The sequence below is a fragment of the Engystomops pustulosus genome, unplaced genomic scaffold, assembly GCF_040894005.1.
Source record: "Engystomops pustulosus unplaced genomic scaffold, aEngPut4.maternal MAT_SCAFFOLD_94, whole genome shotgun sequence".
In the NCBI taxonomy this organism is placed as follows: Eukaryota; Metazoa; Chordata; class Amphibia; order Anura; family Leptodactylidae; genus Engystomops; species Engystomops pustulosus.
The window spans coordinates 188068-202252 of record NW_027284980.1 but is presented as its reverse complement, the minus strand read 5'-3'; the positions used below and the strand labels follow the sequence as shown (position 1 = coordinate 202252).

At 42.4% G+C, this 14185-nt stretch overlaps 1 protein-coding gene across 2 annotated transcripts in view; it reads right to left on the bottom strand.

The window, feature by feature from the left end:
* LOC140106986 (aspartate dehydrogenase domain-containing protein-like) overlaps positions 1-14185 on the bottom strand; it is an 82921-nt gene that overhangs the window by 46857 nt on the left and 21879 nt on the right. The window contains exons 1-2 of one of the 2 annotated variants that reach the window (XM_072131576.1): positions 8582-8643; positions 1766-1839 (exon numbers count right to left, since the gene is read on the bottom strand). The exons of the other annotated variant lie outside the window; for it this stretch is intronic. Of the exons in view, the coding sequence (XP_071987677.1) occupies positions 1766-1817 (52 nt within the window). The 5' untranslated portion in view covers positions 1818-1839; positions 8582-8643. Of the gene's footprint in view, positions 1-1765; positions 1840-8581; positions 8644-14185 lie in introns of those variants that run through there. 2 annotated transcript variants of the gene reach the window in all.

The window sequence follows — 14185 nt, the reverse complement described above, 5'->3', positions numbered from 1 at the left end:
TCATGGCACCTGCTAGCAGAGAGATGTACCCTGGTCATGGCACCTGCCAGCAGAGAGATGTCCCCCGGTCATGGCACCTGCCAGCAGATAGATGTCCCCCGGTCATGGCACCTGCCAGAACAGAGATGTCCCCCGGTCATGGCACCTGCCAGCAGATAGATGTCCCCCGGTCATGGCACCTGCCAGCAGAGAGATGTCCCCTGGTCATGGCACCTGCCGGCAGAGAGATGTTCCCCGGTCATGGCACCTGCCAGCAGAGAGATGTTCCCCGGTCATGGCACCTGCCAGCAGAGAGATGTTCCCTGGTCATGGCACCTGCCAGCAGATAGATGTCCCCCGGTCATGGCACCTGCCAGCACAGAGATGTCCCCCGGTCATGGCACCTGCCAGCAGATAGATGTTCCCCAGTCATGGCACCTGCCAGCAGAGAGATGTCTCCCGGTCATTGGACCTGCCAGCACAGAGATGTCCCCCGGTCATGGCACCTGCCAGCAGAGAGATGTTCCCCGGTCATGGCACCTGCCAGCACAGAGATGTCTCCCGGTCATTGGACCTGCCAGCACAGAGATGTCCCCCGGTCATGGCACCTGCCAGCACAGAGATGTCCCCCGGACATTGGACCTGCCAGCACAGAGATGTCCCCCGGTCATTGGACCTGCCAGCACAGAGATGTCCCCCGGTCATGGCACCTGCCAGCACAGAGATGTCCCCCGGACATTGGACCTGCCAGCACAGAGATGTCCCCCGGTCATTGGACCTGCCAGCACAGAGATGTCCCCCGGTCATGGCACCTGCCAGCACAGAGATGTCCCCCGGACATTGGACCTGCCAGCACAGAGATGTCCCCCGGTCATTGGACCTGCCAGCAGAGAGATGTTCTCCGGTCATGGCACCTGCCAGCAGAGAGATGTCCCCCGGTCATGGCACCTGCCAGCACAGAGATGTCCCCCGGACATTGGACCTGCCAGCACAGAGATGTCCCCCGGACATTGGACCTGCCAGCAGAGAGATGTTCTCCGGTCATGGCACCTGCCAGCAGAGAGATTTCCCCCGGTCATGGCACATGCCAGCAGAGAGATGTCCCCCGGTCATGGCACCTGCCAGCAGAGAGATGTCCCCCAGTCATTGGACCTGCCAGCAGAGAGATGTCCCCCGGTCATGGCACCTGCCAGCACAGAGATGTCCCCCGGTCATTGGACCTGCCAGCACAGAGATGTCCCCCGGTCATGGCACCTGCCAGCAGAGAGATGTCCCCCGGACATAGGACCTGCCAGCACAGAGATGTCCCCCGGTCATTGGACCTGCCAGCACAGAGATGTCCCCCGGTCATTGGACCTGCCAGCACAGAGATGTCCCCCGGTCATTGGACCTGCCAGCAGAGAGATGTTCTCCGGTCATGGCACCTGCCAGCAGAGAGATGTCCCCCGGTCATTGGACCTGCCAGCACAGAGATGTCCCCCGGTCATGGCACCTGCCAGCACAGAGATGTCCCCCGGACATAGGACCTGCCAGCAGAGAGATGTCCCCCGGTCATTGGACCTGCCAGCACAGAGATGTCCCCCGGTCATTGGACATGCCAGCAGAGAGATATTCCCCAAGAGTCTTCTTCCAAACAACACCAGTACATTTGCGAGTAGACGCTCTTTGGTTCCTCATGTCCCTTGGTCCCACAAGCATAATTATGTCCTATTCTACCTCACATGCTACAAACTGTGTGCTATGTAATCTATAGGTGAAAGGACATAACTCCTCCCACAAGACTTACCCACATGGCCGTAGCCCACAATTCCGATACGCCATTTCCTCTCTACTGACATCTTGTCTCATCAGCTGCTGTCCCTAAAGGCAAGAAAAGGTAGATGTGTATATGTGTGTGTATGTAGATAGATGTGTGTATGTAGATAGATAGATGTGTGTATGTAGATAGATGTGTGTATGAAGATATATTTGTGTATATGTGTGTGTATGTGGATAGATGTGTGTATGTGGATAGATGTGTGTATATGTGTGTGTGTATGTAGATAGATGTGTGTATATGTAGATAGATATGTGTGTGTATGTAGATAGATGTGTGTGTATGTAGATAAATAGATGTTTGTATGAAGATAGATGTGTGTATGTGGATAGATGTGTGTATGTAGATAGATGTGTGTATATGTAGATAGATGGGTTTGTATATGTAGATAGATATGTGTATGTAGATAAATAGATGTGTGTATGTAGATAGATGTGTGTATATGTGTGTGTATGTAGATAGATGTGTGTATATGTGTGTCTATGTAGATAGATGTGTGTGTATATGTGTGTCTATGTAGATAGATGTGTGTGTATGTATGTATGTGGATAGATGTGTGTGTATGTGGATAGATAGATATGTGTGTATGGGGATAGATATTTATGTGTGCATGTAGATAGATATGTGTGTATGTGGATAGATATATCTGTGTGTATGTGGATAGATAGATATGTGTGTATGTGGAAAAATATATCTGTGTGTATGTGGATAGATATATCTGTGTGTATGTGGATAGATATATCTGTGTGTATGTGGATAGATATATATGTGTGTATGTAGATAGATTGGTGTGTATGTAGATAGATGTGTGTATGTAGATAGATGTGTGTATGTAGATAGATGTGTGTATGTAGATAGATGTGTGTATGTAGATAGATGTGTGTATGTAGATAGATGTGTGTATGTAGATAGATGTGTGTATGTAGATAGATGTATGTAGATAGATAGATGTGTGTATGTAGATAGATAGATGTGTATATATGTGTGTATGAAGATAGATGTGTAGATAGATGTATGTAGATAGATAGATGTGTGTATGTAGATAGATATATGTGTATATATGTGTGTATGTAGATAGATGTGTGTGTATGTAGATAGATGTGTGTGTATGTAGATAGATGTGTGTATGTAGATAGATGTGTGTGTAAGTAGATAGATGTGTGTATGTAGATACATGTGTGTGTATGTAGATACATGTGTGTGTATGTAGATACATGTGTGTGTATGTAGATACATGTGTGTGTATGTAGATAAATAGATGTGTGTATGTAGATACATAGATGTGTAAATGTGTGTGTATGTAGATATGTGTGTGTATGTAGATAGATGTGTGTGTATGTAGATAGATGTGTGTATATGTAGATATGTGTGTGTATGTAGATAGATGTGTGTGTATGTAGATAGATGTGTGTGTATGTAGATAGATGTGTGTGTATGTAGATAGATGTGTGTGTATGTAGATAGATGTGTGTGTATGTAGATAGATGTGTGTGTATGTAGATAGAAAGATATGTGTGTATGTATATAGATAGATAGATATGTGTGTATGTAGATGGATGTGTGTGTATGTAGATAGATGTGTGTGTGTGTGTATGTAGATAGATGTGTGTGTATGTAGATAGATGTGTATATGTAGATAAATAGATGTGTGTGTATGTAGATGGATGTGTGTATGTAGATAGATGTGTGTATGTAGATAGATGTGTGTGTATGTAGATAAATAGATGTGTGTGTATGTAGATGGATGTGTGTGTATGTAGATAGATGTGTGTGTATGTAGATGGATATATGTTTGTGTATGTAGATACATGTGTGTGTATGTAGATAGATGTGTGTGTATATATATATATATATGTGTATGTAGATAGATGTGTGTGTATGTAGATACATAGATGTGTAAATGTGTGTGTATGTAGATAGATGTGTGTATGTAGATATGTGTGTGTATGTAGATAGATGTGTGTGTATGTAGATAGATGTGTGTGTATGTAGATAGATGTGTGTGTATGTAGATATGTGTGTGTATGTAGATATGTGTGTGTATGTAGATAGATGTGTGTGTATGAAGATAGATGTGTGTGTATGAAGATAGATGTGTGTGTATGTAGATAGATGTGTGTGTATGAAGATAGATGTGTGTGTATGTAGATAGATGTGTGTGTAAGTAGATAGATGTGTGTGTATGTAGATAGATGTGTGTGTATGTAGATAAATAGATGTGTGTATGTAGATAAATAGATGTGTGTATGTAGATACATAGATGTTTAAATGTGTGTGTATGTAGATAGATGTGTGTATGTAGATATGTGTGTGTATGTAGATATGTGTGTGTATGTAGATATGTGTGTGTATGTAGATAGATGTGTGTGTATGTAGATAGATGTGTGTGTATGTAGATAGATGTGTGTGTAAGTAGATAGATGTGTGTATGTAGATAGATGTGTGTATGTAGATAGATGTGTGTGTATGTAGATAGATGTGTGTGTATGTAGATAGATGTGTGTGTATGTAGATAGATGTGTGTGTACGTAGATAGATGTGTGTGTATTTAGATAAATAGATGTGTGTATGTAGATACATAGATGTGTAAATGTGTGTGTATGTAGATAGATGTGTGTGTATGTAGATAGATGTGTGTATGTAGATAGATGTGTGTGTATGTAGATATGTGTGTGTATGTAGATATGTGTGTATGTAGATAGATGTGTGTATGTAGATAGATGTGTGTGTACGTAGATAGATGTGTGTGTATTTAGATAAATAGATGTGTGTATGTAGATACATAGATGTGTAAATGTGTGTGTATGTAGATAGATGTGTGTGTATGTAGATAGATGTGTGTATGTAGATAGATGTGTGTGTATGTAGATATGTGTGTGTATGTAGATATGTGTGTATGTAGATAGATGTGTGTATGTAGATAGATGTGTGTGTATGTAGATAGATGTGTGTATGTAGATAAATAGATGTGTGTATGTAGATACATAGATGTGTAAATGTGTGTGTATGTAGATAGATGTATGTGTATGTAGATAGATGTGTGTATGTAGATAGATGTGTGTGGATGTAGATAGATGTGTGTGTATGTAGATATGTGTGTGTATGTAGATAGATGTGTGTGTATGTAGATAGATGTGTGTGTATGTAGATAGATGTGTGTGTATGTAGATAGAAAGATATGTGTGTATGTATATAGATAGATATGTGTGTATGTAGATGGATGTGTGTGTATGTAGATAGATGTGTGTGTGTGTGTATGTAGATAGATGTGTGTGTGTGTGTATGTAGATAGATGTGTGTGTATGTAGATAGATGTGTATATGTAGATAAATAGATGTGTGTGTATGTAGATGGATATATGTTTGTGTATGTAGATACATGTGTGTGTATGTAGATAGATGTGTGTGTATATATATATATATGTGTATGTAGATTGATGTGTGTGTATGAAGATAGATGTGTGTGTATGTAGATAGATGTGTGTGTAAGTAGATAGATGTGTGTATGTAGATAGATGTGTGTGTAAGTAGATAGATGTGTGTATGTAGATAGATGTGTGTGTAAGTAGATAGATGTGTGTATGTAGATAGATGTGTGTGTATGTAGATAGATGTGTGTGTATGTAGATAGATGTGTGTGTATGTAGATAGATGTGTGTGTATGTAGATAGATGTGTGTATGTAGATACATAGATGTGTAAATGTGTGTGTATGTAGATAGATGTGTGTGTATGTACATAGATGTGTGTGGATGTACATAGATGTGTGTGTATGTAGATAGATGTGTGTGTATGTAGATAGATGTGTGTGTATGTAGATAGATGTGTGTATGTAGATAAATAGATGTGTGTATGTAGATACATAGATGTGTAAATGTGTGTGTATGTAGATAGATGTGTGTATGTACATAGATGTGTGTGTATGTAGATAGATGTGTGTGTATGTAGATAGATGTGTGTATGTAGATAAATAGATGTGTGTATGTACATAGATGTGTGTATGTAGTGTGAGATAGTGACTGGTAAGGTGGAGGGAAATCGCTATATTTCCCCTAGATTTCTCTCATATGTCTTCTAGGGGACAGGGGGTGTACATCTCACCCAGGGAAAGCTGAGTGAGATGTAGAAGATCCAGGAAGACTTGATGTCCTTAGCAAGACATAGCTTGCTAAAGGATCTGGTAAATCCTATTTTCGGGCCTGGATTTTTGGAATGACTGGCAGGCTGGTAGTGGGGCTGGTCATTCCCTTCCTGTCCAGCACTGGTTTTCCTGTTTGCTTCAGGAAACCCAGGTGTTGGAGCTCAGCTCCAACTAGAGCTTTAAAAGGATTGCACTCTGTGCTTCACAAGGGGGGAACATGTGGAGAGGCAGAACCTGACTCTATTCTCCTGCACTGAGGCCTGCGAGCCTAATACGGACTGTGTGTGTCACGTGAGGTAAAACCCACGTTTTGTTTTGTTTCAGGTGGCTGGTAGTACGCCCCCCGAGTAGTCAGGGAAGACTCTGTGTTAGTTAGAGTTCAGCCGAGCAGGTGTTTATTTTAGCCTGAAGTTAAGGCTTTATGTTTTATTTTGTATGTTTTCTGCTATTAAAGCCAGGCAAAGCCCTGTTTATAGCCAAAGCACTTGTGTCACTGTCTCTGACTGCGATTCTGGACTAATTTTACCGCTTCTACCAAGCTAGTTCCCACAGTAGATAGATGTGTGTGGATGTAGATAGATGTGTGTATGTAGATACATAGATGTGTGTGTATGTAGATAAATAGATGTGTGTATGTAGATACATAGATGTGTAAATGTGTGTGTATGTAGATAGATGTGTGTGGATGTACATAGATGTGTGTGTATGTAGATAGATGTGTGTGTGTGTGTATGTAGATAGATGTGTGTATGTAGATAAATAGATGTGTGTATGTAGATAAATAGATGTGTGTATGTAGATACATAGATGTGTATGTAGATAGATGTGTGTGTATGTAGATAGATGTGTGTGTATGTAGATAGATGTGTGTATGTAGATAAATAGATGTGTGTATGTAGATACACAGATGTGTAAATGTGTGTGTATGTAGATAGATGTGTGTGTATGTAGATAGATGTGTGTGTGTATGTAGATAGATATGTGTGTATGTAGATGGATGTGTGTGTATGTATATAGATAGATATGTGTGTATGTAGATGGATATGTGTGTATATAGATAGATATGTGTGTATGTAGATGGATGTGTGTGTATGTAGATAGATGTGTGTATGTAGATAGATAGATGTGTGTGTATGTAGATAGATATGTGTATGTAGATAGATGTGTGTATGTAGATAGATGTGTGTATGTAGATAGATGTGTGTGTATGTAGATAGATGTGTGTGTATGTAGATAGATGTGTGTGTATGTAGATAGATGTGTGTACATGAAGATAGATGTGTGTACATGAAGATAGATGTGTGTATGTAGATAGATGTGTGTATGTAGATAGATGTGTGTGTATGTAGATAGATGTGTGTGTATGTAGATAGATGTGTGTGTATGTAGATAGATGTGTGTGTATGTAGATAGATGTGTGTACATGAAGATAGATGTGTGTACATGAAGATAGATGTGTGTACATGAAGATAGATGTGTGTATGTAGATAGATGTGTGTATGTAGATAGATGTGTGTATGTAGATAGATGTGTGTATGTAGATAGATGTGTGTATGTAGATAGATGTGTGTGTATGTAGATAGATGTGTGTGTATGTAGATAGATAGATGTGTGTGTATGTAGATAGATAGATGTGTGTATGTAGATAAATAGATTTGTGTGTATGTAGATAAATAGATGTGTGTGTATGTAGATAGATATATATGTGTGTATGTAGATAGATATATGTGTGTGTATGTAGATAGATATATATGTGTCTATGTAGATAGATATATATGTGTCTATGTAGATAGATATATATGTGTGTATGTAGATAAATAGATGTGTGTGTATGTAAGTAGATGTGTGTGTATGTAGATAGATGTGTGTGTATGTAGATAGATGTGTGTATGTAGATAAATAGATGTGTGTGTATGTAAGTAGATGTGTGTGTATGTAAGTAGATGTGTGTATGTAGATAGGTGCGTGTGTATATATAGATAGATGTGTGTGTGTATGTAGATAAATAGATGTGTGTGTATGTAGATAGATGTGTATGTAGATAGATGTGTGTGTATGTAGATAGATAGATGTGTGTATGTAGATAGATAGATGTGTGTATGTAGATAGATAGATGTGTGTATGTAGATAGATAGATGTGTGTGTATGTAGATAGATGTGTGTACATGAAGATAGATGTGTGTGTATGTAGATGGATTTGTATGTATGTGAATAGATAGATGTGTGTATGTAGATAGATGTGTGTATGTAGATAAATGTGTGTATGTAGATAGATGTGTGTGTATGTAGATAGATGTGTGTGTATGTAGATAGATGTGTGTGTATGTAGATAGATGTGTGTGTATGTAGATAGATGTGTGTGTATGTAGATAGATGTGTGTGTATGTAGATAGATGTGTATGTAGATAGATGTGTGTGTATGTAGATAGATAGATGTATGTATGTAGATAAATAGATTTGTGTGTATGTAGATAGATGTGTGTGTATGTAGATAGATGTGTGTATGTAGATAGATATATATGTGTGTATGTAGATAGATATATGTGTGTGTATGTAGATAGATATATATGTGTCTATGTAGATAGATATATGTGTGTGTATGAAGATAGATGTGTATATGATTATTATATACAGCAGTGATACATACCTACCAGCAGACGCACAGCTTAGCAGACGCAGGACCTTGCCCTCACAGAGCATTGTGGGAAGGCACGGCCTGAAGCTGCTGTTAATGATTGCAGAGCTAACCTCAAGCTCTTGTCAGTTGACCTCTCTACCGTAAGCCGACCCCTCCTCAGCCAGAACAGGCTGACCCTGGCAATGGCTGATGTGTGAGTATGTAGACAGATGTGTATGTATGTGTGTATGTATGTTAGTATGTGGTAGTATGTGTGTATATATGTTAGTATGTGGGATTCTGTGTGTATGTATGTTAGTATGTGGGATTATGTGTGTTTGTATGTCAGTATGTGGTAGTATGTGTGTATATATGTCAGTATGTGGGAGCGTGTGTGTATGTATGTCAGTATTTGGGAGCCTGTGTGTATGTATGTCAGTATGTGGGAGCCTGTGTGTATGTATGTCAGTATGTGGGAGTATGTGTGTATGTATGTCAGTATGTGGGAGTATGTGTGTATGTATGTCAGTATGTGGGAGTATGTGTGTATGTATGTTAGTATGTGGGAGTATGTGTGTATGTATGTTAGTATGTGGGAGTATGTGTGTATGAATGTCAGTATGTGGGAGTATGTGTGTATGAATGTCAGTATGTGGGAGTATGTGTGTATGTATGTCAGTATGTGGGAGTATGTGTGTATGTATGTCAGTATGTGGGAGTATGTGTGTATGTATGTCAGTATGTGGGAGTATGTGTGTATGTATGTCAGTATGTGGGAGTATGTGTGTATATATGTCAGTATGTGGGAGTATGTGTGTATATATGTCAGTATGTGGGAGTATGTGTGTATATATGTCAGTATGTGGGAGTATGTGTGTGTATATATGTCAGTATGTGGGAGTATGTGTGTATATATGTCAGTATGTGGGAGTATGTGTGTATATATGTCAGTATGTGGGAGTATGTGTGTATATATGTCAGTATGTGGGAGTATGTGTGTATATATGTCAGTATGTGGGAGTATGTATGTATGTCAGTATGTGGGAGCCTGTGTGTATATATGTCAGTATGTGGGAGTCTGTGTGTATGTATGTTAGTATGTGGGAGTATGTGTGTATGTATGTCAGTATGTGGGAGTATGTGTGTATATATGTCAGTATGTGGGAGTATGTGTGTATATATGTCAGTATGTGGGAGCCTGTGTGTATGTATGTTAGTATGTGGGAGCCTGTGTGTATGTATGTTAGTATGTGGGAGCATGTGTGTATATATGTTAGTATGTGGGAGCCTGTGTGTATGTATGTCAGTATGTGGGAGTATGTTTGTATGTATGTTAGTATGTGGGAGTGTGTATGTATATTAGTATGTGGGAGGATGTGTGTATGTATGTTAGTATGTGGGAGTGTGTATGTATGTTAGTATGTGGGAGCATGTGTGTATATATGTTAGTATGTGGGAGCCTGTGTGTATGTATGTCAGTATGTGGGAGTATGTTTGTATGTATGTTAGTATGTGGGAGTGTGTATGTATATTAGTATGTGGGAGGATGTGTGTATGTATGTTAGTATGTGGGAGTGTGTATGTATATTAGTATGTGGGAGTATGTGTGTATGTATGTTAGTTAGTATGTGGGAGTGTGTATGTATGTTAGTATGTGGGAGTGTGTATGTATGTTAGTATGTGGGAGTGTGTATGTATGTCTTTCACTACTTCTATGCCGGATAACTGGTGTAGAAACAGAAATTTTCTTCCTCAACGTTCTACAAAATATCGCTGAATCACATGGTAAAGCAAGAAGCTAATTGCCCCCAGCACCGACCTTCTCTTAGCCCACCTCGATTGGGGGCCTACTGAGGCTCTGTCACCCAGGGGCCTACTGAGGCTCTGTCACCCAGGGGCCTACTGAGGCTCTGTCACCCAGGGGCCTACTGAGGCTCTGTCACCCAGGGGCCTACTGAGGCTCTGTCACCCAGGGGCCTACTGAGGCTCTGTCACCCAGGGGCCTACTGAGGCTCTGTCACCCAGGGGCCTACTGAGGCTCTGTCACCCAGGGGCCTACTGAGGCTCTGTCACCCAGGGGCCTACTGAGGCTCTGTCACCCAGGGGCCTACTGAGGCTCTGTCACCCAGGGGCCTATTGAGGCTCTGTCACCCAGGGGCCTACTGAAACCTGGAGCCGACCCTGACTGGCATTCTCTAGAATTCGCCTACATGAATGTGTTAACCCCCTCTTAGCTGAGCCCCTAGCTCTTCTGGAGGTTTACCATGCTGACATCACATGGACCTCGACAGACTGAAGCTCCAATGACTAAAGATCTTCTCAGAAAATATGCAAATCAGTTAGCCAGGAGGGATAAGGAAAACCACGCCTCCTTCAGCTCCTTGTAAGGCAGCTCCCTTGGCATCAGGTGTGACCTACAAGAAGCCTCCTGACAGGTGATGCTTGATGCATAGGGAGCTGCCTATTCTGACTCAGTCGGGGGAAATAAAAATGCCGACACAAATGAAATGTGCGCCAAAATCTTACATGGACTGCGCCAGTTTTTCTTTTGATTTCAGCCTATTTTTTCCTGGTCTGTTCTGTGCCAAAAATTGCGCCTAAAAAAGTCAACAAACTACACATAAATAATGTGGAAAATATAGGCCACGCCCACTTGCGCAAAAAAAGACGGATGAGTCAGGATAGTCAGAAACATCCGTTCTTTATGGCGCAAACACATTATAAAAAATCCGCTACACTTTTGTGCCAAAAAACTTGACTTCCAGACACTTTTTTGTCGCAGATACGATAAAACATGGGCCCCACTGCGTCACTGCGCTACCATGATCGCCCGCAGGATCAGCTCTTACGACTCTGGAGGACAATGGTGCAGCGATGGGCACCGGAGGAGACGAGCCACCGTTCTGCAGACACAGGTTGTGGTTTGTAGCTCCTCGTATCTTCACTCTGTGGTGAGGTATTTACAGAGATGACTCCGGAGATTACTGCTGTGCTTGGGCATCATCTTCTCCTACATGGCAGGAAGTCAAGTATATAGGGTTTGAGTCATACAGGAAGGTGAGGCTGCACATTATGATGAGACATGGGGGGGGGGGGTTACTTTTATTTTCCCATAAACCTGCGTGACACATTCTTTTCTTGAGTTGTTTGGTGATTTTTTTTTGGGGGGGCGGCGTTTGGAGTTCATAAAAGTTACTCCATATTGTGGGTCCAGCCCCTGACTAGGGGTCTAAGGGGGTCAGACATACTAGACTGGGCGTAATGTGCCAAAAGACTCATCAGGTGACCACACAAACCTGGAGAAATGCTGACCGTGCCGTAGCATTCATCGTAAGACATGAGATCTTCCATCTACAGGTCATCTCTTTTAGAAGACCACCTCATTGCCCATCTTTTTCCAGTATATTGCCAGTTTGAGTGGCTGTGATGGTTAGAGATGAGCGAGCACTAAAATGCTCGGGTACTCGTTATTCGAGACGAACTTTTCCCGATGCTCGAGTGCTCGTCTCGAATAACGAGCCCCATTGAAGTCAATGGGAGACTCGAGCATTTTTCAAGGGGACCAAGGCTCTGCACAGGGAAGCTTGGCCAAACACCTGGGAACCTCAGAAAAGGATGGAAACACCACGGAAATGGACAGGAAACAGCAGGGGCAGCATGCATGGATGCCTCTGAGGCTGCTTAATCGCACCATTATGCCAAAAGTATGGGCAACAGCGTGGCCATGACAGAGTGACAGAATGAAGCTAGATAGCATCTAAAACATCCAATAATTGACCCTGACACTATAGGGGACGGCATGCAGAGGCAGCGGCAGGCTAGAGAGTGTCATGGCGACATACCCTAAATGGACTCAGGCTTCAAACCAATGGGTAGCAGAGAGGAACCAAAGGAGGTGAGCAAGAAGCGCTCAAATAATATCGGTACATGATAAAAGTTTGCCAGTATATTTTGTGGATTACACAGCAGGGTGGCGACAAAGTTAACATGGAAGCCATGAAAACAACCCAAAATTCTGCCTGACACAGCTCGTTTGATAAGGGGACCATGTATGGAGGCAGTGAACTAGTAGTAGATTAAAGGTGCTGCAGTTAAAACTATGTTAGTTGGATCTTGGCATGGAGCTGGCGCTCCGCTGCCAGGCGAGCTTTCGCCTATCCAAGCCCCTGTCTCTAGGCTACTCCCCAAACAGCACTTCTAAGAACCTTTTGTATAAGATCAAGTGTAGTAGCGTTCTTATAAGTTTAGGATATGGCGGGTGAGGGGAATGTAAACAGATGCGCAAGAAGCGCTGAAATAATATCCGTAAATGATAAAAGTTTGCCAGTATATTTTGTGGATAACACAGCAGGGTGGCGACAAAGTTAACAACTTTGATGTGGAATCCATGAAAACAACTAAAATTTCGGCCTGACACACCTCGTTTGATAAAGGGACGATGTATGGAGGCAGCTATATGGACGACTTTTGGAGGTAGCAATGGAGACAACGTGTGGAGGCTGCTATGGAGACAATTTAATTTGGATAGTGCCTGTATGTGGCAGTCCAAAAAAGTTTTCAAACCAAAGGAGCAGGTAGGTGGCCCTCCAGAAAAATGAAATAGATTGAGTGCCTGTATGTGGCAGTCCAAAAAAGTTTTCAAACCAGAGGACCGGGTAGGTGGCCCTCCAGAAAAATTAAATGCATAAAGTACTATAGCTAGAGCCAGTGGGCCCTGTCAAAAAATAGCCAGTTTCCTCTGCTTTAGTGTACAAAGAGGAGGAGAAGGAGGAAAATGAGGAGGAGGAGTGCATACATTATTCAGGTTGAGCTTCCTTCACCTGGTGGAGATTGAAAATTATGAGAAATCCAGGCTTTATTCATCTTGATAAGCGTCAGCCTGTCAGCGCTGTCAGTCGACAGGCGTGTACGCTTATCGGTGATGATGCCACCAGCTGCACTGAAAACCCGCTCGGACAAGACGCTAGCGGCAGGGCAGGCAAGAACCTCCAAGGCGTACAGCGCCAGTTCGTGCCACATGTCCAGCTTTGAAACCCAGTAGTTGTAGGGAGCTGTGTGATCATTTAGGACGATGGTATGGTCAGCTACGTACTCCCTCACCATCTTTCTGTAAAGATCAGCGCTACTCTGCCGAGACTGGGGACAGGTGACAGTGTCTTGCTGGGGTGACATAAAGCTGGCAAAAGCCTTGTAAAGCGTACCCCTGCCAGTGCTGGACAAGCTGCCTGCTCGCCTACTCTCCCTCGCTACTTGTCCCGCAGAAGTATGCCCTCTGCCGCTAGCGCTGTCAGAAGGGAAATACTGTTTCAGCTTGTGCACCAGGGCCTGCTGGTATTCATGCATTCTCACACTCCTTTCCTCTCCAGGGATGAGAGTGGAAAGATTTTGCTTGTACCGTGGGTCCAGGAGAGTGAATACCCAGTAATTGGTGCTGGAATAAATTCTTTGAACGCGAGGGTCACGGGATAGGCAGCCTAGCATGAAATCTGCCATATGCGCCAGAGTACCAACGCGTAAGAATTCACTCCCCTCACTGGCCTGACTGCCCATTTCCTCCTCCTCCAACTCCTCTTCTTCTGCCCATACACGCTGAACAGTGAAGGACTGAACAATGGTCCCCTCTTGTGTCTCGCC